At 38.0% G+C, this 27,088-nt stretch overlaps 1 protein-coding gene across 9 annotated transcripts; it reads right to left on the bottom strand.

Moving 5' to 3' along the window:
• Positions 1–208: 208 nt before the first annotated feature.
• LOC112540996 (SUN domain-containing protein 3-like) lies at positions 209–27,074 on the bottom strand. 9 transcript variants are annotated; one of them, XM_088150084.1, is made up of 15 exons: positions 26,865–27,074; positions 22,349–22,833; positions 20,016–20,066; positions 18,229–18,360; positions 17,195–17,292; positions 15,747–15,837; positions 12,192–12,247; positions 10,541–10,623; positions 9,616–9,644; positions 8,058–8,229; positions 7,544–7,628; positions 6,482–6,597; positions 3,923–4,090; positions 2,416–2,508; positions 209–1,215 (listed from the first exon to the last, which is right to left on the bottom strand). In XM_088150084.1, exons 3-15 carry the CDS (start codon positions 20,045–20,047, stop codon positions 1,105–1,107), a joined length of 1,266 nt encoding a protein of 421 aa, XP_088006210.1. In that variant the 5' UTR covers positions 20,048–20,066; positions 22,349–22,833; positions 26,865–27,074; the 3' UTR covers positions 209–1,104. The 9 variants fall into 9 exon arrangements, with proteins under 9 accessions (XP_088006210.1, XP_088006211.1, XP_088006212.1 ...); XM_088150085.1 differs by lacking the exon at positions 26,865–27,074 and adding an exon at positions 24,876–26,855; XM_088150086.1 differs by lacking the exon at positions 22,349–22,833.
• Between the last annotated feature and the right edge of the window lie 14 nt (positions 27,075–27,088).

Consider the following 27,088-nt stretch of genomic DNA (forward strand, 5'->3'; position numbering starts at 1 on the left):
TGTCATTGCCAACAAAGGATATATAACAAAATATTGAGATGAACTTTTGATACTGACCAAATACTTATTTTCCACCATGATTTGCAAATAAATTCTTTAAAAATCAGACAATGTGATTTTCTGGATTTTTTTCCCCATTTTGTCTCTCATAGTTGAGGTATACCTACGATGAAAATTACAGGCCTCTCTCATCTTTTTAAGTGGGAGAACTTGCACAATTGGTGGCTGACTAAATACTTTTTTGCCCCACTGTAAATATTGGTACAGTAGCAACGAACCCATCTGCTCCCAAGATCCCAACTTCAATCAAAGAATCTGACATCCAACCAGCTGTGGCCAAGACCCTCTGGAGTTGTTAGGGCTTTCCAGATGACAACCGCACCCCCATCAGGCTTGTCTAGAGGAACGCTTGGTACAGGGCTAGGCGGCCACTTGACATCCAGTGTGCCCCTTTCTTTTCCAAAAGGGCCATCACTGAGCGTGACATGAAAACTGTGAGACGCTGACCAAGGGTCAGCTTCTCTGCCTCTTTTACTAATAAACTAGTTGCCGCCACTGCCCAATTGCAGTGTGCTTCACATACACCCCCACCGCCCCATCCCAGATCTCTGACAGGCCAGAGTGGCACAATTTACCTGAGAAAGATGGCATGCAGCAAGAGTTTATTCTTACTCTTTACACAACTTCCTTCCTATAAACGTGTATGAGCTGTGAATGTGTACAGTTGCATGGGAAGCAACAGAGATGCCAATCTTGGTTCTTGTCCACTAATGCCATGCTCACTGCCAACTCTGTTGCTTTTCTCAGGAATAAAATGAATGTCTGTGACCATAGAGAAATATAATTTATAGTCTTCCTATGTAGTACATGTTTCATGTGTTATTCTTCTACCCAAAGCAATCAGTAGTCACAAATAACTAAAAATTCTGTTCATTATACCTGTGCTATTTCATAATCAATAATGGAGAATAAAGCAGTTTCCCACAATCTTGCCATTGTTGCATATTTCCATTTTAATTATAGAAGCAGAAGCTCAGCAAAGTTACATTGGTTTCGGCTGCTGTGGCTTCATTCCTATACTAGCATGGTCATCTACAGAACAGATTAATATAGATCACCATGTACTCTGAAGCGATAAATGCAAGTGTAATTTGGGTGGCCCCAGTTACTTAACACTTTCAGTTTTACATAGCTCATCAATTCAGAAGATTCATTCTGAAAAAAAAAGAAAGAAAGAATTCTTTAATCCTGCCATTGCTTAATTAATGTGATTAAAGGTAATTACTGATTATATGGTTTTCTTGTAATATGTCTGGTGTGCACAGAATACTAACATAGAGATAGCATATGTGCACAACAGGAATAATCCTAGATGCACAAGTTTCCTCAAGCACTCCCCTCCCTGTCCTCCTCCCACATAATTGGAAGGAGAAATAAATCATGACATTATTTTATTTTAAAAGATTCCTGATTTAGTGTACCCGATTTAACAAACTATAAAAAATTCACTAGAATAAGCTAGATGCAGATAGCACATAAAAGCCAGAATTCTTTTTGAAGCTATTTACTTAACAGATTCTTAGTTTAAACTACAATTTCTGGTTTGCATTAAAACAGAGTTTATTTATTTCAGTCATTTATATATCACTGTAATCTGTATAGACTCCTAAGGTTTTGGAAAATAAAACATTAGAAAAAAAAGCAATAATACATAACAAGAACATGCACTCATCCCTCAAATTTTCTCTGGAAAAGTCTTTGCTTAGATTAACTTCTAAAAGGCCTTGAATGTGAGTGGTGTTCTGACCTCAGGGTAGGGGCGATTCCATAACAGAGGAGCTGCAAGAAAATAATGTGTCTGCAAATCCTTGCCCCCAATCTCTCCAACATGGAAAATTGTTAACAAATGGGGCTGGGGTTGGTGGCATGTACCAAATGAGTTCATTCCATGTGGAGAGTGGTGCTGAAGCTACCTAGGAGCCAAGCCATGTAGGCCTTTATAGCTTAAAACCAGCATTTTGCATTCAGAAACCTATGGCTAACCAAAGTGGGTCCATAACACAGGGGCTATGGGGCTTCTCATTTGCCAGTAAATAGGCCATGTTAGGAGTCTGCCAAAGTAACATTCTGATTATTCCTTCTCCTGCCCATGCAGAAAAGAGGGGAATGCTCAAGCCTGGCATTTCATGCAGGCATCTTACTGCTCATCCATTTACCACTAGATTATGATTTAATGTCAAGAGGATCATCACATATCCAACCTTCCAGAAAGAGGTTTTGTTTTTTGTTTAACCTTAAGGAAAATCATGATGATTATAAAGTTATGCTAACTGTATGGGTTACTATAATTGTCCCCTTGGTCAACAGCAATGTTTATTAAAATTGTGTGCAAATTTCCCAACAGCCTCTACATACCTTCAACTGGAATGTTTGAATTAAATATCCGTCTGTGTCATACATAAACTGGCCCAAGAAGGTTCCTTCTTCCTCATTTTCTACTTTTAGTCCCTTTTGGAAGAAAATAGTCATGACATCATACAGTATTCCATAATAGTAGAAGAAAGAAAGATTTTATCCGTTTAGGAATCAAGTCTGACATAAATATCTAGTCAAATTGTGGACAAGCGTTTTTAAGTCATTAATATGAGACAGCTCACCTTTTACTGGCTACTTATTAATCATGCATTGATATCCTAATTAAAGAACCAGTTATTTAACTGTTCGGTTATCATCAACTTCATACTCCAAAGTACAAAGAAAAATTTTATTGTCTTTATTCCACATTTCTCAGCAGCATATCTAGTTCTATTTAACCATTTTTAACCTCAAAGCAGTGGTAATTTAGGCTGAGTATTTATACAATGCCCCTGAAGGACTAATTTAGTCTGAAATGCATTGGATTACAGTATGTGTGTATGTATATCTATACACACACAGACACAGACAGAGTATATCTTCAACAGCAATTGGATTTTTCCATTATATTTCTTGCCATCCACATAGTAGCTTTCTTAGAATACTTGTTGATATTTTACTGTAGAGAAGTACCGTAATAAAGTGATAGCTCCTTCAATTTGTTTTGTCAACTTCGTCTCAGAAAGCACTACAAGACTTACACAAATTACTGGATTTAAGGCAATTTAGAGTAGATGGTTAAATCCATCTAGATTAGATTTGATTTTAGCTTGCTCTTCTTCATCTACCCCATTATTAACTTTGTACAATATTCAAGAAATCGCATACTTCCTTATAATTAGGTTGCAAGAAACAGCAGAGCTAAGTCATTAGTGTACTAAGTGCACCCCATGCCAAAGCTGAAATTACTTCCTCAGTGATTTCATATCACTGTTAAACAGAATGAAGAAACTCAAGCTTTCAAAGGACTCTGTTTCAGCAATTACAGGATAAGTCTTAACAGTGAAGATGTCTGAATACCAGACTTTGTGCAAAACGTTGCTTTTGTATAGATGGTTTAGGTTCACGTACCATAATGTGGTTAATCTCGGTTTTCCTGAGTCCAGCCACTGCCATTTATAAAATATGAGTTACAGTTTAGTATCTTCTATAAAGGTAATCAGTTGTGTCTAACCAGCAACCGTTCAGCAAATTAATTACAGCATCAGTGAAATCAAAGTTATTCATCTGAATGTTAGCAGATCTCTCCCTAAAAAATATGTTTGTTTGTTTATTGATTGATTAGTCTAATGACCATATCAGATAAAATAAGATAAAATAATACAGTGGATTGGGATATAAAAAATATCCAATGAAATGATATTTCTACATCATCCCTTTGGCATCTGATCCCAATCTGATCCAGATAGGAAGCTCTCAGTCCCTAAAACAGTAACAACAATAGAAATGAAACTTGCAAGGTACTTTTTCCTTAAATTGTGTAACTAAAGTAGAACATGATGCTTACATAAATGGCAAAGTCTTTGGGAGCACTAGAGGTCTCTCCTGTGGGGGAGACTTTCTTGGAGATATGTTGTATTGTAACAGCTCTTGGAATAATAACCATGGCTAGTTGGACAACAGCTTCACCTTGACTTCCAGGAAAAGGCCAGCAATTTCCAGGGTGGTAACTGGGCTTAAGGAAAGAGAGACAAAATTCTGAATGTTTTATGCATTCTACTGCTATAAATGCTATAATCAATTAAAGAGGATTTAAATCAATTATTCATTTTGGTTTCTGTACTTTGAGACTGCTCATTGGAAGGATTGATAATGAAGCTCAAGCTCAGATACTTTGGTCACCTAATGTGAAGAGAGGACTCTTTGGAAAAGACCCTGATGCTGGGAAAGATTGAAGGCAAAAGGAGAAGGGGACGGCAGAGGATGAGAGGGTTAGATAGCATCACTGAAGCAATGAGCATGAAACTGAGCAAAGTCAGGGAGGCAGTGAAGGACAGGAAGGCCTGGTGCGATATGGTTCATGGGGTCATGAAGAGTCGGACACGACTTAATGACTGAACAACAACAAGAAGTTTGAGATTCTATTTAATTAACTGAAAGTTTATTATATTCAATACCATATAGTTTTTGATGTCATTTGTTGCTGAAATACTTTGAAATACTTCTAACGAAAGAAAAAAAGCTTTAATAAATATTTGAATTCTCCCAAACAACATTAAGACTAATGGAATTGTCACAATGAAATAGTCAGAGAAAGAATTCAAGTGTTTTATTACCCCTACGTTTTAACATCATGCTTTGACTTTCCTTTATATGACTTTAACCATATTTTTCCAACTCCCTATTGATGAATTATTCTCTGCGGATCTGGAAGATGAGACAGATCGCTGTGCCAATACATTTTATTTTAAACACTAAAGGGACCTCAGCCTGGCCAAAAGAGTAGATGCAGTTCACCAAGTTTTATATGGTTTAAAGAAAAAAAAAACAAAACAGAATCCCTTTCTAGTGGCCTTGACTTGACAAGCATAAATAATGATCGAGACTAAAAAGAAATAAAAATAATGGATTACAAGAGAAGAAAATATAGAAATAAAATCTCTTTGAAGAAGAAAATACTTTACAGTATTATTTAACTACAGGATCTATTAGACCTGACAGCCTACAAAAAACTCAAATGCAATCCCACAAGAAAAGTGCTACTAAAAACTACAGTAACTGCCTTATCAAGACTTCATCACTCTCATCTGATGTACAGAGAAATCTATACAGGAGTGAAGCTCTGCCACCTCAGCTATATGGGCTTCTCAAGAACCATAAGGAACAGGTGCCATTACATCCAATCATTAGTGCCATTGACTCCCCCACAAAGCACATTGTCAAATACCTGGCAACCGTCCTGCAACCATATATTGGACAAATCACACATAGATCGGAGACTCAGCCCATTTCATTGAGAAACTGAAAAAGCTCAGTCTTGGTCCAGATGACAAACTGATTAGCTTTGATGTGGTGTCCCTCTTCACTAATGTGCTCATCAAGGAGACATTACTGCATATTAAAGAAATCTTCCCTGAGGACATCACCAGCCTGTTTCACCACTGCCTCACTATGTGCTATTTCCAATGAAATAATGAATGTTATGAACAAATAGAGGGAGTCGGTATGGGAAGCCCCCTGAGTCCGGTCATAGATAACTTCTTCATGGAAAAATTTGAACAAAAGGCACTGGACATGGCACTCCTAAAACCATCACCATGGTTCCAGTATGTAGATGACCCCTTTGTGATCTGGAGCTAGAGTAAAGAACTTGGAAAGTTCCTAGAACACCAAGGACAGCAGAGGCCTGCTCACAGCATCCAGGGTCTATTGCATCCCCTGTAGCTGTGGACACATATACCCTGGCACCACAAAACACAGTTTCCATGCCTGACTGAAGGAACACGAGAGGCATTGCAAACTAGGACAGCCTGAAAAATCATCAGCACTATAATGATCATAAAGTTGAATTCGAGGGGCATAAGTGCTGTCAACAATATCAAACTATTACATACACCTGCACAGAGAGGCTATTGAGATCCACAAACATCCCAACAATTTCAAAAAGAAATAAGAAAGTCTGAAGGTAAACAAAGCCTGATTATATGCCTTGCACCACACCAAGATACTCCTCAAAGCAAGACCAAACATGGGCACATCAGAAATCTGCTTGGACAAGGACCCAGTCAGGACTCAGCTACTCAGACTAACCAACCAGAACCCAGCACAAACCAAGAATCAATTAGGAATTGGTACCCCCAAAATGATCAATGAGGCTCGGGCATAATCAAAGAACCAGTCAGAGACCAGCCCTCACCAACCTGAACCAATCAGAAACCAGCTTGGCTAAAGGCCAATCTGAAGTCAGGACACCTGGTTATAAAGACAGCCCAGTCACTGCTCAGTTTGCCTCTGAAGATGCCAGCCAGAGTTGCCAGTGAAATGTCAAGAAATGTGTTATCCAGCCCACAATCACTCAACCCTGAAACCCAACACTGCTCCAAAAATACTTTATGTTTATTTCTACCTGCAGAATTATGTCTGGAGATCTCACAAAAGGGAGTATAATGAATGACATCCAGAAATATTTTCCTCCATCGTGGCGGTAGCTTCTACTGGTTCTGGACTGAACAATACTGGCACCTAGAATTACATTGCTATACAATTAAATATTTCATTATTGATCTGTTTATTGTATATTATGTGAAAAAAAATTCCAGGGATACAAGACTAATGCTGTTTGTCAGCAAAGAGAATCCAGAAAATATAACCTCTGTTACAATTTACGTGCAACAAACAATTAGCAAATTCCAGAATGGGAGATCCCCACTTCTTTTTCTTATATATATAGTTGAACTGCAGCTGCTATAATCAAGAAAGAATAACAGAGAATGTACCCTGGGTAATAAGCCATTTCCAATATATGATTATATTTATCCAGGCCATTAAAGGTCCAATTTTGGATGATTTTGATGTTATTGTTCCTTGGGTTTATCATTTTAAAGATAAGCCTACACAACTGGCTGCCATACAATTTTAAGTACAACTGGATGACATAAAATTACTGACTGGATCTATAAAGCATCCACCTTGGGATCTAATCTGAGTGAAGTGTGTGGTTGCCTGAAGCTGAGGAAACAGAAATGTTTAATGGACTACAGTTCCCCTTTGTCTGTCATGTTTGAAGCCCTAGGATATTCCTGGAGCTCATTATTTTATGACTAAGTCTAAAAAGACAGTGACTATGAATATTTTCTGAGAATTCTTTAATAGAAAGCTGGAAACTTTTCTACCAATTTGGAACTATGTACAGTTGCACAGTTACATAGTGAACCTCTTACAACTTGCATATTAAAATGTGCAAACAAAATGCTTTTAAGACTTCAGATATTGTAGTTGATACTGAAGAGAAAATGCATCTTTAAAAGGAATAGTACAATGTCTACATGAAGTATTTAGAGATTTGTTTTAATTTAACAATTGAAGTACATACCATAGTTTATACTGATTAATGCTGTCCTATATATGAATAGCAAAGATTTCCAAAATCTAGTTATTTAGCTTGGAGAGTAACAGCTGCTGCAAATACCTGCTGATTTGAGTGCATAATCTGGCATCTGAACATCATCTTCATCCAACTTTTCCTTTAATTTTTTAAGCGTTTTTTCAATAGTCTGTCATGGATAAAAAGTAAAATTAAAATTCAGCCATTATTACATCTGTAAAGTCAGGAATATTTAGAAAGAGCCAGAAATGATCAAAGAAGACATTTGAACTCTGACTGCAATTTTTCAGAAATGTGGCACCATATGAATCATTTATGACGTGGATTGCTACTCTGCAAGGGGCACAGGTAGCAAAAAGCTAGCATACAAACACAGAACAGGGAAGTCCGTGCATCTGGCTGTGGCACTGAATCATGTCTCCAGTGCTGCTTGACTTCATTGTGCTGTTGCCAGTTAAGCAGGCTCAAATAGGAACACGAACTGAAAGAACATGAACTAGATTGTTAGTGGCCCAAGATGTGATCTGGTGAATTGAAAGCCATATTGGTTTGATAGAAATATGATTTCTGTCAATAAAATCTTATGAAGATCTCTTACCCATCTTGTAATGCCTTTGCTCGTATATCCTTTCAGTATTTCACTAACTGTGTCATAGGCAATATCCTTCATACTCAATTTCAAGCCTTGAAGTTGTGTTTGCAGCATATGTACTTCCTCCTTCAGAGATGGGATTTCAAGTGACCTTTTTTCCAAAATGTCATTAGCTTTCCTAGGAAAAATAATGAAGGGAAATGATACAAAGCACCGTTCTTTACATCCTTCACTATGTCTATAACCATATAGATATTATGTATTTCAGAAAGGCTATGAACTATAGTAATGACAATTCTGAAATGAAAACTCTAGAAAATATACACAATTCATCCGTACACCAATTTGATTGATATGATTGCATTATGAGAAGAATGATTAAGCTTGGACCTTGCCTTAACATTGTTTATGGAACAGAGTTGATTGAATAATTTGGAACCCACCTTCAGAGGAACAAACAAGTTATGCACTATTTCATATTGTTTTGTTATCCATCCACATCCCCAAAAATATCTAGTTGTTATACAGTTAAAGCAGTCAGGTCAGAGTGGCAGAGCTTCACTGCATAACCTGTTCTTCTAAAGAGTTTTTTTTTTTAAATTGACTTCTTCAATTTTGCTTTTATTTTTGAAAAAGATGCTATGAGCTGGCTAGGATTGTTAAGATATGGATTGGGTTGGGGAATAGGTGAAGTTGCAGACTGTCTTCCAGATCTGAATGGGAAGGGGAACAGTGAAAGGAACTCAGGTTATTATTTTTTTTCTCATACTGCTTTAAGAATAGCTGTAAGGATTTTCTACTGTCAACTCAGCCAGTGGGAAACAGGTCAACGACATACTGAAGCCATCTACTATAACAGTAGCAGAAGAGCACTGTTATCCCGCAGGATGGGGCAGAAGAGGGGAAAAATGCTTTAACCAGATACCCTGATTTAACCATTGTTAGAATGATTTTCTAATAATCACTTTAGAGGTAGGAGGCTTAACTATGACCAACTATCATTCTTGATTAGCATACAAAAGTACATTTTCTTTCACAAGCAGAAATAGAAGTACGGTGGTACCTCTACTTACGAACGCCCCTACTTACGAAATTTTCGAGATACGACCAGCTCCGGCCCCAAAAATTTACCTCTACTTACGAACTTGCCTCTACTTATGAACCGGATCCGCAGCCATTTTCCCTGCTGCCACACGGTCGCGGCTTCCTGTGGGCGAGATCGCGGTAGCAAGGAGACGTTTGGTGAGGCTTGTGGTGTGTTTTGTGGCGTTTGGAAGGTTTTTGTGGCATTTGGAAGGTTTTTGAGGTTTAAAAATAAAATGCATATGTTTCAGAACTGTTTAGCTGTATTTACATTGAACCTTATGGGGGAAATTTACCTCGAGGTGCGACCAAATTCGGAGGGCTGATTAGCCCTATTTACATTGAACCTTATGGGGAAATTTACCTCGACTTGAGACCAACTCGAGTTGCAACCAGAGTCATGGAACGGATTAAGTTCATAACTAGAGGTACCACTGTACTAGCAAAATATCAGCATAAAATAATTTAAATGTTTTCTTACATTAAGGATCTCAGATCTTTTGTTCCACCCTATACATAAAGGGAAAAATAATTACAAATTAAAATATGCATATTATTCATTTTAAGCAGCTGGCCAGAAATGTAATTTGAGATAAGCTCTTCATATTTCTTGTTACATCAAAGAAGAATCCTATGCAAACAATAGGCCCAGTTAAATAGCCTGGGAGCAACTACTGCTATAGCGTTGTTCAAGTTTAGTATGGGGAGATGTGGAGCAACTCTGAGTAGAATATAAACATTTTAATAATGTAGGAGAGTATAAGTGCTAATTGCATTCAAGGGGCTAACTTTGGAGTGGTGGCTGTGGTGGGTGGGCAATGACACAAAATGGGGGACATATCATATAGGCAAACCCAGGATTTTCTGCTTTTTTCCTGGGATGTGGGTTAGGGTTATTCCTTATTTATCTCTGCTAAGGCTATCTTAACTGTTTTAATGTTTGCCCTCTGAAAAATGATGGTGATTTTTAGCATTAGCACCATCCAAAGCATGATAAGTGGGTCTCTGAGGGGTGCAAGAAGTCAGCTGCCTAAGCCTACTCTATATGAGCCAGTTTAGTCTAATGCTTAAGGCACTGGACTAGGAGCAAGAAAATCCAAATTCTACTCCTGTCTTAGGCATGAAAGCCAGTTGGGTGACCTTGGGCCAATCACTCTCTCTCAGCCCTAGGATCAAGGCAATGGCAAACCACTTCTGGAAACTACTGCCTAAGAATCTGCATGGTCTTGTCCATATAGCTGCTAGGAGTCAATCTGACTCGGAGAAAAAAGAAAATTCCTACTCTAAGAATTGCAATTAATTCTTGTTATAGATAATATGAGATAATGCATAAGTATACAATACTGTACACATTTCAGATTTGCTGATAACAGAGATTGCTGAATAATTAAATAATAAGAAATTACCTGGATGAGTTCACAAATGGAACAATCTTTCCATCCATCGCCAAATAGCCCATTTTCTTCAAGCAGTCCCATGCAAGTAGCACCTATTAGAATTGTTTTTTAAACATATTTTTAAAAGTTGATTATAATTTTCCTCTGTAGAAAATTAACTTTTGGCATAGTATTTCAGATATACCTATTGCAGCTGAAATCTAAAATGGGTAGGTTATCTAATTCTTCATATTGATTGAACAATTTTTTAACACTTTTTTTTCCTGAAATGATCTCTTATAATAAAGATCCCAAGCAAAATACATAAGAATTGGTGCAGATATGACTCAACTGGCTACAATAAAAGAATTAGAAGCCCTCTAAGGGCACATGCTTCTTTCCTGAAGCCTTGCCTTCAGCGAATAAAATGTCCCTATCCTGTCTGAACTGCAGTTGCACTGGCCATCAACATTAGGATTACACAGTTAATTTCAATTGTATAGACCACCAGGAGGCAGTACATGATCAGTTTCACTCTTATTGAGATTTGTCAGATGTACAAAGCCAGATTTTTTTCTATGGGATCCAAACCCTCTGCCTGGATCTGAACTCAGGCACCATCGTACTTGCAATGACTTCATACAGTATATTAGCTTAGGAGCTATGCAGGTTCTGGTGCTGAGAGATGTTACAGAAAGGGTTATATAGAATTTATACAGTGTACAATCCACTTTCCCTTAAGCACTTAAAGAGAGAGATATGCAGATGTTACATTATGTCATACCCTGTGTACGAGGTTTTATATGACTTCCACCCCACCTCCTTTGAAGGGGAGAATATTTATCTATTATCACAAGCTATAAATGTATCATCTAGATGACGATGATCATGATGATGATTTTTATCTCTCTCCCTCTGACCCCTTAAGAGAAGATGGACTTTATTTACCATTCTGATAGACAATTAAGGGGTCTGCAATCCACTTTGAAGTGCTGTTTCAGATCCTGGTGAAATTGAAATTCTGCTTCATTTTAATTGTTATTATCACCAATATTTCCAGCTGCTACTTGTGCAATCCATATTAGAACAAGCTTATTTTATTAAACTAAGATCACAAATTAAATCCTGAAGTAATCTCCTAAAATTGTTTGGAAGAATAGGACCTCTTCACTACTGTACAAACCATATAATAGGTACACATTTAGTCAGATGGCAAAATTCCTGAGTTCTGAACACAATTGACAATTTCTATCCTCAAAAGTCTTATAAGGCTGCAGTCCTAAACATACTAGGAAATAAGCCTAAGTGGACACAATATGTTACATGACACACTTAACCATGAATAGCTAACCCAACATTTACTCAGTTAATCGAATTGCCTGAGTTTGCACAATATACTGAACCATAAACTAATCCCCAGGACTGGATTTGCATAATAGGCTAGGTTAAAAATGTGCCTGACTAGTCTATGATTCAGTGTGCTATGCGAACACAGCTAGTGGAACACAGTTCTGAGAAAACAAGTATAGGGCTATGTTGTAGGTACCACTGAAGTCAGCGAGACGTACGATTGTGGAACATGTTTATGATGAAGTAGGCTGTAATGCGCCATAATAAGTACAGCAAAATGTTTTATAGAGGAGATACAGTTTATTCTTTGCTCTGTAAGAAGGAAGCTTACCAAAAAGCAACAGGAATAGGGCCACCCAAACAACAATTTTCCAAGTAGAGCTCCCACTATGAAACAACAGAGAACAATAACAAAAATCAAAGAATTACTCTCACAATGCTTTGATCCCAACAGTTTACTTAAGTGCTCAAAAAGCCCATTCTTCTGGTTCTAACTTAATCCTCTGTTTACTCATTAAGTTGGTTCTTTAGGACAGGAGTCCCAGAATGAAAAGATTCAAGAGACTATTACATAAACAGGCACCTGCAAGGATCGCTGTTATCTATGAAAAGACCTGCTGCTCCACCTTGCTGCATCATAGAAAAACTGTTAGAAAGAAAATCAAAACTTCCTACACTATTGTACATGGCCTCATACTGGTTTTCAATGGGAAACAGTTCAGTTACTGAAATTTTATAACTCATCCCTATCTTCTCAATAATTCTTGGTAAAGAGACTCTGAGAATCATACTGTATTTGGAAAGAATCACTGTCAGTTTGCAGCTCCCTCAGAACCTGACAAATTCTAGTTTTTGTAAAAAATTAAATTTTACTTTAGCTGAATGTTTAAATGTGGTGTAGGAAAAAGCCCCTTTATCTTTATAAAGGGATTACTATATCTGGGTACAAAAAATATCTTTGCTGTTTTCTAGTGATTATCTAGATTTTTGCTGCCCATATCTGATAGCTTTATTTTAAAAGTCTGGTTCTATGTGTTCATGAAGATACAGTTGCAAGAAAAAGTATGTGAACCTTGCGGAATTTCATGGTGTTCTGCATTAATTTGTCATAAAATGTGATCTGACCGTCATCTAAGTCAAGAGTACTGACAAATATAATGTGCCTAAAATAATAACACAAAAACAATTCTGATCCTTCATGTCTTTATTGAACACACTCATTCAACATTCAAAATGCTAGTGGAAAAAGTAAGTGAACCTTTGGAATCAATAACTGGTTGACCCCCCCTTGGCAGCAATAACCTCAACCAGGCACTTCCGATAGCTGTGGATCAGACCTGCACATCGTTCAGGAGGGATTTTAGCCCATTCTTCCTGGCAGAACTGCTTTAGCTCTGTCATATTCTTTGGATGTCTCATGTGTATGGCTCTCTTCAAGTCATTCCATAGCATCTCTATTGGGTTGAGGTCTGGGCTCTGACTTGGCCACTCCAAAAGGCAATTTTGTTTTTCTGAAGCCATTCTGTTGTGGACTTCCTCCAGTGTTTTGGGTCATTGTCCTGTTGCATCACCCAACTTCTACAGAGTTTCAGCTGACGTACAGACATTCTCACATTATCCTGAAGAATTTTTTGATACTCTTGGGAATTCAGTTTCCCCTCAATGACTGCAAGCTGGCCAGGCCCCGATGCAGCAAAGCAGGCCCAAATCATGTTTCCTCCACCATACTTTACAGTTGGGATCATGTTTTCATGATGATATGCAGTGCCCTTTTTACACCAGATGTAGTGCTGCATGTTCTTTCCAAATAGTTCAATCTTTGTTTCATCAGTCCACAAAATATTTTGCCAATACCGCTGTGGAGTGTTAATGTGCTCTTTCGCAAACTTCAGGCGTGCAGCAATGTTCTTTGTAGTAAGCAATAGCTTCCTTCGTGGTGTTCTGCCATAGACAGTTTTACATACTGTAGACTCATGAACACAGATGTTAGCCAGTTCCAATGATGCCTTCAAATCTTTGGCTGTCACTCAGGGTTGTTTCTTACCTCATTGATGAGTCTTCGTTGTGCTCTTGGGGTCATTTTGACTGGGCGCCCACTTATTGGTACAGTAGCCAGAGTCCCAAAGTGTCTCCATTTGTAGATCGTTTGCCTAACTGTAGACTGGTGAATTTCTAAGGTCTTTGAAATCACTTTGTAACCCTTTCCAGCTTTATGTTAATCAACAATTCTTGATCGTAGATCCTCTGAAAGCTTTTTTTGGTGAGGCATGGCTCACATAAGCATATTCTTCTTGTGCGGAGCAAACTCAAAAGGTTTGAGTAGTTTTTATCAGTCAATGTAGCTCTAGTCCACACCTCCAAACTCATTTTCTTAACAAGACTCCAGGTATGCTAACACCTGACTCCAATTAGCTTTTCTGAGGTCAACTCAAAGGGTTCACATACTTTTTCCACTAGCACTACGAGGTTTTTATGGTTGTTCTCAATAAAGACATGAAGGAGCAGAATTGTTTTTGTGTTATTATTTTAGGCACATTATATTTGTCAATACTCTTGACTTAGATGACAGTCAGATCACATGTTATGACAAATTAATGCAGAACACCATGAAATTCCAAAAGGTTCACATACTTTTTCTTGCAACTGTACATGCCACCAATACATCATCTCCCTGCTAAGAGCCAATTAAGAAGGGAATCCCACACAGAAAATGGAAGAATATGTTTTTCTTGGTCTGAACTCTTTAGAGCGCTATTTCCTAGTTGTGGCATCTTCCACATGTGTGGACTTCAACTCCTAAAATTCGTCACCCAGTGTCACCATTGGAATAGGACTATCCAAAGGTCTGTCCAAGAGCAAAGTTCTTGTACAAGGCATTAGATACTGAGAAATCAGGCTTCATCAGGCTTCCTTTGTATTGGGCAGTACAGTATGCAACCGTACTGATATTTTAAATGGCACAATTGAATCAAAGAGTTACTAACGCTAGGATCTCCAATGTGGTACCTTTTTGGTTGTGGGTACCACCTTCCTACTCAACTCTTTACATTGTGAAATATGATTTTACTTTTAAACAGCAGGAAAAAGTATATTGTTATGCTAAAAGCAAAGCTCAGTCTCCATAATCCATTTCCAAGAATTCCCTTGGATTCTACACAGCTCCTATAGCCATTCTTATGTTGTTGGTTTTTTAAGTGAGTGACGGTGGCCCAATGCTTTGTTTGTATGTGTATCCACTTGTTGAGAAAGAAATTAGAAGTAAGCCAGACTTGTGGATAAAAAGTATGGCAAAGCACAACCTCGCCAATTATCTTTTTTGTTGTGACTGACAACACCTCCCTGCCACAGCAATAATTTTCTTTGAATATCCATGACTTGCTCTCAAAATGTTCAATGTAGCCAACTGGACCAAAAAGGTTCAGCACCTCTGTACTCGTATAGCTGTCTGGCCTAAGATTTTGCATGCTCTGAAAGCATCTGTTAATACAAGGGTATTGGTGGGGACCAATGGAAACTTTCCTCTAATATAAAAAGAAAATTCCAATTCCTGTGCATACAAAAGGCCTTTCCCTAATAACAAGTGATAGCTATCCATTCATTCTTAATTGAGAAAAAAAATTACGGTGGCCATTCACTTACAGTGAGAATGGTAACTAGTCAGTATTTGCTAAGAAATAATGTATATTTCAAAGACTCTTTAAGAGACTCTTCTAACAATCAAATGGCAATGGAATATAAATAAATATTATGTTTAAATTATATTCACACATATTCTAGATATATGTTCTTTGATTAACATTAAAAATAAAAGTCCCAATTCAAAACATTTAAAACCACTGTTTAGTCACCAATTTATTTTTCAGAAAAGATTCTTCATCAACTTTACCTTGATATAATGCAGTAGACTTTTTTCACTAAGCAAAATGGAGTTATTAGGCTTAGAACTATCAAATTACAGATGAGCCTGAAGATACTTTCTGGAAAAATAGACACAAGGATACAACCAAACAATGCAATATATGATTAGAATGACTACAAAATGCATGCAACATTCTACTCTGTTGTGTTATATTATTTCTTGACACTTGGTGAGATTTATTCAGTGGATAAAGTTTATTTGTTAAAGCACAAATATCGGCAAGTTTTGAAGGAAAAATAATTTTACTTATTTATTTGTTTAGAAAATTTATATGGTTGCCCATCTTAAATAAATAACTCTGGGTAGTTAACAAGCAATACACAAGAGAAGAACAATATGATAAAAACCCTATAAACAAAATAAAAGATACAATTAAAAATAATTGTAATTCAATAGCCAAGGCACCACATACTAGCTGACAATATCCAAACGTATATTGGGCTCGCAAAATATCCATGACTTTAACTGCATCACAATCTAGGTTTTTGATATATACTAATTAAAACTGAAAAGTGCTTTTTCATTAATTTGCTTTTTACAAAATTCAAAAAAATAAGGCAACCTAGAGTCAGTCACAAGAAGTTTCTTGTCAGTGATTCAGCACCCTGATCTGCTGAAGAGAATTTGCTATTTGAAAACAGTAAGAGAAAAACACTTGGTGGAAGACAAAGAGCTCCTGTGGGCCACATGTGACCCATAGGCTACAGGCTGCCACTGCTGATACTAGGAGTTGGAAATATCTGGCATAACTTTAAAGGTGCCTATACCCTGGCATTTAGAGTACAGTACAGTAATCATACAATACAACAACAAAAACAATAATAAAAACATCCAAATGCTAGAAGGAAAACAACAGTGAAAAGACAATCAAACATGTAGGACCTGCCACTCCCGCTAACCCAATGTATGAGGAAAGAGCCAGGTTTTCAGTCCTCTTTTGACCATGGCCAGGGTAGGAATTAAATGTATCTCGGGGGATTGGTGTTCCAGAGGGCAGGTGCTGTGACAGAGAAGGTATGCTTCTTAGTTCCAATTAAGTGATACTGTTTAATGGATGAGACCTGGAGCATGCCAACTCTGCCCAAGTTTTGGGAACAGTAGGCACAAAAGTAATCCTTGACCTTTCCTATAGAGTATTTCCAAATGATAGCATAAATACAGATGTTAATTTAATTGGCTTGGTAATTTTGAAACATTTTGTTATTGTTGTGCTTTTCTGCTTTTTTACTGATAAGCAGAACATTCCTGTCAATGTTAATTCAATCTTTGTTTAGGTTCACAAATCATTTACAGTACAAAACTGTAGATTCATCAATTTCGACAAATTAGTTCCATTAGTTTCAGTGAATCCACTCTAAGTAATAAGGCTGGATCCAAGTCATGATAATTATCCAAATTAAAAGAAATAAACTTACTTTTGGGTGGGCATGGAAATTGTGCATTTTTTCGTTTAGGACTGAAGAGAGGATGGCTGTCCATACAGCTGCAAGGTGGTTTTTGTCCTTGAGGTAAACTATAGAATGAAGAAAGCTTTATATTGCAAACGTATATAAGAACATAAGAATGTCCAATTTAATCAGACTAAAAAATATATACTTAATTCAGCATTTGGGAGCCAACTACATACAGTACCTCATGAAGCATCTAAGCTTCATTATGATCAGTTACTGCATGTCTTTAGTCTCTACCCTTCAGAAACATTGCTTTTGTGCATGGAAGCTCTAACAAACCCAAACTTTCCTCCTCTCTCTGAATGAATATACCCATATGAATATACCCTGAGTGATATGATTCCTGCATATCACTCAGCCTCATGTCTGATTTCTAATGTATGTTGAAATCAGTATATATGATCAAATTCCCCAAGTATTGATTCGTTAGTTTGAATTTCTTCTTCTAAAAATTATGTAACCCATTTAGAAATAAAATTGTTTAACGAAATCTTTATTTCTTATCTTTTTTTCAATATCTAATAAACATTAAGGACTTTGCCATACCATACTGTGAAGATTCAGGGACTTTATGGAAAGTTACTCTGCTGAACTATTCATAAGAGATTCAGATTCGTCTACTTAAACTACATTTTAGAGATGATGACTGATGTTTATCTACAATCACTTGTTTCAGCCCAAGTCAAACTGAACAAAGCATGTATTGCAATGTTCTCTTTGAAAATGATTAGAATAAGTTTTAGTGATGTACACAGAGTTTGCACTAGGATGAATAACCATGTTGTGTGAGGAGAAAAACATTACTCAGAAGATGAATTTACCTTTCTGGGCTCTCAGAATCACTATTCACTGAATTGCAAGGAAAGGTGCAACCTGACTGAACATTTCTCAGCCTTTCTTTGATGGGTTCATGTAGCATATTTGGGAGAGAAGATAACATTTCATCATATTTATTTAACTGCATATCAATTATAAAATAAACCGGAAATAAAGCACACCTCTCTAAAACTTGTGTATCAGTGTCTGAGCTGTCATTGCTACAGTTTGCTTCATTAGAATCTTCTGTTGAATAAATACCCTTTGAAGTATTTGGGTCTCTGTCCATTGTTTGGCTTGATGAAGACTTAACCCTGAAAGAATATAAAGTAGGATTCCCAAGGAAACTAAACATGAATTGCTGCATTAACCCACCTAATAAAACTAAACATAGTATATTGGTTTATGGGGAAAAACATCCCAAATCCATAACTAGCATGTAAAAGGCAATTATTTCCATTATTAAGAACAGACTTGTACATTAAAATACATTAAAATATGAGTTATCTAGAATTTAATGTTTGCAATAAAAAATTTTCTACAGTGGAAGATATCAGAATTAGCTAATCTGCTTGGAAATTCCTTTGTCCTAATGTAGGATTCTTTCTGGATCTTTTACTAAGATTTCAGTTAATTCAAAATATATGAATGTTTAACAGAAACATACAATATAGAAAATATGCAGTCCATATCCCTAACTTTTATGCAGTCCATATCCCTAACTTTTACAATCGTGCAGTCATATCTTCATTTTAAACAAGTTCTTGTAAATGAATTGTCAAGTCAGCAAATACTACACTAGAAAGATTATTATAATTCTAGTTCTCCTTTTTTCTCTCAAGTGGCAGGAAGTTTCCTTGTAAGTGAAAATACTGGAACTTTAAGGGAACTTGATGTTTACTGACAATATACAATTATATATGTGGGATTAGTCACATAATGTGTATGGCAGAAATGGTTTTCTCAAATGCAAATATATTCCCTTGTACACTAGTCTCATCTTTAACAAGCACCTTCAGTAAAAATCTTAGATAAAATACATATTTTGCAACATATAAAGTATACAAAAATATGCTTAGCAATATTTAAGGGAACTGGGTCGTTTTTAAAATAAATGGCTTTATAAAAGTAAGATCTCCAAGTTGACATGGACTCAAATTAGTTTTCTAATCTCCAATTCTAATTCTTAGCTCCTGGTGACTCTGCAGACATAGCCATTCAGCCATTTATTCACAAAACAAACCACTGCCTTTTTTTCAGCTGTTTTTTCACTCCACAATCTAGCCTATAGCCCTGGGTTCCCCTGGATCCCCTATCTCGGTACTAACCAGATCTGCTTAGCTTCCAAACCCAGACAAGGTTAGCCAGGTGCTATCACCTGGTACAGTACATACTCCAAAGAATTTCTCTGCAAATCAGAGCTCCTAAAGGAGGAGGACAAGTGTAGACTAGATATTCACATGTATATCTGTAAGCCTTTAAGATTTTTAGTATCATAAAATAAAAAATGGAAACAATGCAATTTATAATCTGCTGAAACAAGAAAAACAAGGAATTAAAAAGGGATGAGTTGCTCTTCACCTTTTCGGGATGGATCCAGTGACTTAGTAGAGCACTGATCATGAAATTTGTCATTTGTACTAAGTAAACACACAAATTTCCACTCTACTGGATCAGCCTTTCAATACAGTACATTTTTCAAACTGGATGAAAGGTTGATCATAAAAAAAATATCAGGTTTTGGTGTAATTGCTCAGTCTCGAAGTCACTATTTGACATATTCTGATTCTGACAGATGTTGAAACCTAACAGGGCGCATTATGGTTTATTCCAGTGTGCTATTCTTCAAGAGAGATTTTATAACAATATGTTTAACCTTTTTTTTTTTTTTTTTTGCTTACTGGAAAATATGGTGTATAATTGCTACGCAGAATGATTTGAAATTAGAAAACATGTAAAATATACTAACCAGTCCCAGTTCAAAGTAGCAGCTTTTTCCATCAAACAGCTGACAGCAAATCTAGGGGGGGAATAACAAATGGCAGGTAAAGTATCTCTGAATTAGTTACCATGGGATGGCGAAAATTTGGCTTTGGGTGCATCAACATATATTGATAAAGATTTGTAAATAAATATTTACATTTAGTTAATATCTGGTGTGCAAATATATCTCATACTTATCTTCATTAAGGGGTGCATACATTCCCCTTTTAGTCCAAGGGTAATAGCCAAACACATGACAATCATCAGATTTTTCCTCCAGTCAAGCTGGCTTTTGAAAATTTCAGTGTGAATGACGCATGGTTTAAGAGGCAATTTATCCAAAAGGCCTTTTAGTACTCCACTAGTTCCATCTTTAAAGCAAAGGAATTCATTTTCAACACTTCAGTGGTATTTTGTAATCTATAAATCAAAATGAAGTGAAATGTTCCAACACTGGGAGGAAGAATAAAGTAAAATGAAAGGCTTAACCACTCACCCTAATCGGAAGAAGGAAAATGAGATGGCATAGTGCTCTCACTGCTCCAGATACAGTATGTTCTACACATTAAACATACATTTAAAAGGTACAGACCACCCATGACCCGTTGGGTCATGGTTTCAGAGATACTTCCTTACCAGATTCCTCAATGCCTTCAGTGACAGAGCTTCTAATGTAGTGCCTTCACTGGGAAAGTCAGTATGTCATTAATACTGAAGTGTATAGCACAAACATCAGGAGTTGACCACAGGAAATGTTTTATGACATTTTGTATTATGTCATAAAATGTTTTATGATAATTTTTATGTCATAATATGTTTATCAAATTTGCCAAATTTCAATTCCCCGGGAGTCATGGGTCCTGGATTTTGCACACAATTTGTAAGTTAGTACATCTGAGGTACCTTGGTTCAAAAATTGTTGCCCTATGATGCACCATTTTGCCCAGTTAAAGGTTACAGACAAACAGGAGAGTTTTAGTTGTATATAGATTTGGAAACAATTGATTTAAAGGCACTCTTTGTAGGTCTATCATAATATAATTTGTGATAGTTTCACTCCTGAAATTGGGTATATCAACATTAACTGAACTCTTGGCATTCAGCTCAGAGATTCAAATGCTTTCTTATATTGTTAAAATAATTCAATTCATTTTGTTTTTATGGTTAATTTCTCATCAACCATTTACTGAGCACTAATTGTACCACCATAGTAATTCCTTTGTCCATTTACTGATATATTTCTGCCTCAATTATTTTTTCCTTTTTTTTTTCTCTGTTTGCTTGTTCTTTCTCTTGTTCTCTTGTTGCCTTTAAAATGCAGGCACCCAGAGTTTTCCCCCATTTGATTCTCAAACTACTTATAGTTTGCTGAACCACTGTTTTATTTAGTGTGCAAGTGAGCAGTTAATATTTGAAACTGCATAGGGTCAATGGTTGCAGTGCATTGTGAAGCAGATTTAAAAGAACGGTGGCAGTATTGAGAGGCAGGCAAACATAAAAAAGGAATACATTGCATAAGACAACATCCAAGTACAACAAGGAGTACTAAGGCTATGATAATGCCAATAATAAACGTTTCTTGAAAATGTTCCCTGTCCCTAGTTAGGGAGGCAACTATTCTAGCTAACTTTTGTGTTGTGTAATTAAGCCTTCATGACACATTCAGGCAGCTTTGATTAATGTACATATAGACTCCCTACACTCTACTAATAACTGATTTAAGGCAGCCTATTTTGCAATGCTATGTCTTTCAGAGAAAGGGTTTCATCCTAAAGCAGCTTATGGCTTTGCGAGGGTGTCATTAATAAAGACAGATTTGCAAGAAACGCAGTCAAATTATGTCTTCATAGTTCAGTTTTTACTCTGTGTAGGGCAATTGCCCTCCATATTCTGTAGTTATGTCTAAATGACCATTTAATTTCTGGGGGTGAGGCCAGATGAATCCCTCCTGGCCATAGCCAAGAAATAGTACAAGTCCTTGCCAGGACTTTGGTAGAGTTTTAAAACCATGAATGCTGCAAGTCCATCACAGTCCGTCAGGAAATCTGGTACCTTGTCAAGGCCCAGGCAACATTCTTTGAAGTGTAAGTGCCATTATGCTCTTTGCAGGTTTGCACTGTAACATCTCAAGCTGCTTCATAATTAGCTGGATTAATTCAAGTATGGCAGAAACACCACTTGCATATTTGGGCAATTAATGTCCTTTGAAAATAGATTGGGGCATTGGAGCATTCCTTCATAATAGTGAAATCAAATGCAATAATGTGATTCACCCACCAATCCATACTTAGAGCATAGGAAAAAGAGGACATCCCTTACCTCCATGAAGCTTATAAGGAGGAAATCCAACAAGTTTATTCTGGAGGCTAGCGTTTTTGATCGCATGAAGCTTAAACTGAACAGGAATACTGCTCTCCCAGCCTGTCCCATCCCATTTGTTGCCAAAAAAAAAAAAAAAGGAAAAGCAGCAAAAGTCCAGTAAAAGTCATGGTTGCTTAAAAGTAATAAGTCCACAAAGATTAAAACCGCTGCCCACCATAGATGAAGTGAGATGGCAGGGACGCCCCCTTTTGTGAGTCCCTGGCCTAGATTCTAGGCCCTAGAAGCAGCTCCTGGAAGTTTCCACATAGACTCCAGGAGCAAGCCAGTCTACAATAGCTTGGGTACCACAATGTCCTTTCACATGTAGTTACTGAGCCAGAAGACAAAAAGCACGTGGGGCAATCAGTCAACCATTAGGAACCATCCAGAAGAACCCTTTCCAAGGAGCATCACAGAGACGTTGCAAGTAGCAGTTCCAGCATCTGAAAGAAACTTTTCATAAGCAGAAGCAGAGGGAACTTGAAACACAGGTGCAAAAACTGAAAGACACAAGGTTGCTGAGCAGTCTATTTAGCAAACTGATCAACAAAGTGCTTGGCTTGAATAATAAAAGAAGTGCATCCAAAGGCAAAACAACCAGGCCTGCATGAGCAATCTGGCAGTCTGAGATGAAGAATCCTCTCAGGTTCTATAAGGCACCCATAGCTTGGCAAACACCAAAAGCATACTTAGAGTCAGTGAAGATATTAACAGTTTTGCCTCTAGCAATGTAACAAGCTTTAATTAAGACCATAAGTTCAGCTGCTTGGTCCCCCAGGAAGGTGGCAAGGTTCCACCCAGCAGATTAAAAAAAAAATAAAATTGCAGCCCCTGTTAAACGGACTCCATCAACCCCAAAAGAACACCCATCCAAAAACAGTTCAAAATCAGGATTTTGTAGGGGCACATTAGTAAGATCTGAGCAGAGTTTCTCTAACAGGTTTATCAGCTGCTGTTCACAGTTATGTTGGTAACCTCCTTCATTTGGAGTCTCAGGAAGCAGAGTTGCAGGATTCAAAGGTGTACACCGCTTCGCAGTCATGTTTGGAGTACCTAGAAGCTCCGTTTCAGAAGCAGCTAAATGCTGATGTGTAAAGACTTGAGTTCAGCAACCTCATGAGTGATGGGGACTGAATTTGATAGTGGAGCTAAGTATGTGGAAGTTGTACCTGCATATGAAGACATGGGTGGGGGGCTAGCATATGAGAATGTGTGCATCTGTGACAGAAACTGCGTTCAGTGTTCTTGTCAAGAGTGATATATTCCTTCCCAATGACATGCCCATGCAATTTCTAAAGATAGTCATGTGCCTTATGACTTCCTTGTAACCCCCTTGCTTGTTTTTGTAGTCTTTTAGCTTTAAATATAGCTATACTATTTTAATGCTTTCATTGTATCCTTGAAGATAAGAATGGTTGTATGATTTGTGATTTCCTTGATCCTATAGAAGAGATGGGAGAGACCAGTTGTGGTCAGTCTGATAAGGGGCCATGGCTGGGGCAATTGACAGGACATACAAGATCTATATGCTCCTGCTTGAACCCCCAGTTCCTGTCAACCCAACAGTTTGAAAACTCACATGAGTAGATAAATGGGTACTCTCACTCCGGTGGGAGGAAAAATGCTGGCGGCACCTTGCAAAAGGAGTCGGGAGCAGTTGCCGGGTACTGCAACCGCGCTCGCCTGAAAAGGGTGCGAAGCAACGGAAACCCTGCCTCCTGCGCGCGCCAGCTGGGCTCTGCTCTAGGAAGGAGACTCTGGCAAACCACTTCCGAAACACCTTGCCTTGAAAACTGCAAAGGACTCGTCCAAAAAGCAGTCACTGCAGGGTCGGTAACGACTGAGTGCAGATAAAAAAAAAAAAAATGTTATTATCCTGATAGAGTAAGGGGAAGAGAGTTGGGGTTAAGATAAGTTTAAGATGGATAATGAGTAATAATTAATGTATAGCTGGAAGGATGTCCATCTTTGGTTGAAGTCACCATAACCTGGTGAAACAGATGTTTGTAAGAAGTTAACTGGTTTCTTTGTTTAAACTGTCACGTGGATCCTGTGAAGAAAAAGTATATAAGCTATGTAAAATCTGTAATCAGGACTCCCTCCTTTCACTGGGAGTATCCAACTTATTTAGAGCTCTGAAATAAAGTGGATAAAAAGTCTGATTTTCGTCCTGGTGTTCTGTTCACCTTGCACCAAGTCCCGAACCTGGTAATTAGGGTCGATTGGCTGGACCCAAACATGAGGAACAAAAAAAACAGTTAATAGAAAACTCATAACCAAGTCTTTTGATATTTGAACAGGAAGGACAATAGCAGCCAAAACTCTTAGGCATCCTACTGCACCACGAGTAACAGGGTCCAGCTGTACAGAACAGTGGGCTACAAGTCACTCTCTAGTAGTCAGAGCCACAAAAAAAATTAGTCAGCTTGCCAAACACTGGTATCAAAGGCTTACAGAAACCTAAGGTTCCAGGTAAGGCTCTCACCTGATCCTTGATAGAAGGCAGTGGCAACTGAAGAATAGCAGCCGCTCTGGCAGAGAAAAGTTCTCTTGTGCCAGATGTATAATGTAGTCCAGGTAAGCAACGTTAGGCAAACGTTGGTGAAGCTTTGTGACCCCATTCTGCAAAACTAAAGAGTCAAGTCTTGGGGTCTGTGTGGTAGGCTTCAGCAGGTTTTAAAAATGTAAAATCAGAAGAGGATCAACCCGAGTGATTCAGGAACAGCTGCAAACTGAGGAGCTAATCAAAAGGATTCTGCAGGCAATGTAAACAGAGAGGGTAATAGGTAAGAAAAAGTTTAGGTCACCTAGAGTACAGTAGATGGTGGCTCTCTGTTTACAAACTTGTCAGGTAAAAGGCAGGCATGCTTTAAAAAACAATGCACCAATAGTTAATGCACAGATTTCCTTAACATCAAATCCTTCCCCCCCCCCCCATTTCAATTGTCCTTCCCAATCCCTGCAGTTCAAAACCAGCTTTTCCAGGGTGCATGACCGACAAAGAACAAGAAGCTCTGCATTAAGCAAACACCTGCAATCTTTTCCCTAGTCTCTAATGGAACATAAGGCTCACCTCTATCAGAATGTTCAATAGGCAAAAGTGCAGCAGCTTCATTAACTGTTTCCTTCTCTTCCCATATACTCATTTGGTACCTTGTTAACAAGAAACTGCTGTATTGGAGGAACTGGCAGTGGAGAAGTGAAGTTCCAGTTGGCAGCTGCTGTGTTGCAGCCATAATTAGATGGAAATGGTCCCTGGGGTAAGTTCTGGTAATTTTTTTTTTTAATGTAGCCTGCAAAGAACTATAGCCATTGGAAACAAAGTCAGAGTTTCTATATGATGGTAATTCAACAGAAATCAATTTTTCAGTCTCGAAAATTCAAGAATAAGGCAATCTCAATCTTACACGGTTTGCATTCTGCACACACAGTGAAATACTGAAGGTTAAGAGGAGGAGGACAGAGGGGGAATACAGTGCTTCCACAGAAAAACCCTTTTTCCCCCTTTTCAGGATTTTTGCAATACTTCCAAACACATCAAATACAATCTTTTGAGTTTGCCACAAGCAATGTAACAAGCAGGTGAGAGGCAGGCTGAAGGAGGGGGGCTTTAAGCCTGGGTGAGGTTAAGGCAAATAGGAAACAAAAAAACCTCACTTACACTTCAAACAATGAAGAATAAATGGCAGCAATAAACAACAGAAACCTCTTACTTTCTTCTAATATGTACTCACAATGCACTATACGTACACAAGACTTAAACACACACTGGAATGAATGATGGATGCAGGTCTGGCCAGAGCCCGCATCCACTCCGCAAACATTCTTTTACTGCTAAAGGGAGACTCAGCATTTAAGGGACAGACGCACATAATTTTTAAACTTTCTCTCTGCAACTCAACATATTTTCAACCTGACATTTTGTTTTATACACATGCACAGACAAATCTACACAGACAAATGCTTACAAGATGGAAAATACTGGTGCCATCTCTCTCTTTCTCCAAAACACACACACACACACACAAACAGATCTCCTTGCTATCTTGCATAGAACCTGTCAGAGACCTGTAGGGACACAGGAATTCTTCCTCTCTACTTCTCAGCTGGGACATAGAGATGCCTAGCTCTGTTGTACAGGCGGGGAGGTTCATGCAGAATTCAACCAGACCATTCAACAGGAAGACAGGTAAACAAAAACAAATATATTATTCTATTACTTACGTATTCTTAAATAAAACAAAGCCTCATTATTCTGACTGTAATGGCATGACAGTGTTTATTTGCAAACCAAATCTATTAGCTTTGATGGCGGGCTCCCACATGTGACAAAGAAATAATGTGAAAACGGGAGCGGGTGCTTCTTGCTCTATGCCTAAGCTTTATTGTGAATTATCATCCGACAAGCAAAAAGTGCACCAAGGATCACCGCAGGCAGACGCATTCGCCCACACGCCCCAACACCGACACCCACCGCCACTACCGTTGTCCATGTCCCTCGCCGCGGTTGGGGCAGGCAAGAGGTGACAGAACTTCTGGCGCTCAGTTCGCACCTTCCCGCCGACCGAAAAGTTCGAAATGAAACGAGCCGCGCCAGCGAGGAGGAGAGGAGGTGGCCCTGAACGCTGCCGCAACCACAAACAATCCCTGCTCCTATAGCAACAGAGAACTTCCCCCACCCGCCGCCGCCGCCGCCGC

The sequence above is a fragment of the Python bivittatus genome, unplaced genomic scaffold (genome assembly GCF_059951505.1).
Source record: "Python bivittatus isolate LINGU-HERP-01145 unplaced genomic scaffold, Pbiv_v1 ctg000610_np1212, whole genome shotgun sequence".
NCBI lineage: Eukaryota > Metazoa > Chordata > Lepidosauria > Squamata > Pythonidae > Python > Python bivittatus.

Excerpts from the sequence above, each read along its gene's own strand:
- LOC112540996 (XM_088150086.1), bottom strand. The coding sequence starts at position 20,047 with ATGGAAAAAGCTGCTACTTTGAACTGGGACTG. Across the intron at positions 10,624-12,191 it reads CCTATTCCTGTTGCTTTTTG|GTGCTACTTGCATGGGACTG; the intron begins GTAAGCTTCCTT and ends CAATTCTAATAG. Across the intron at positions 4,091-6,481 it reads CTCCAGACATAATTCTGCAG|CCCAGTTACCACCCTGGAAA; the intron begins GTAGAAATAAAC and ends TCTTTCCTTAAG.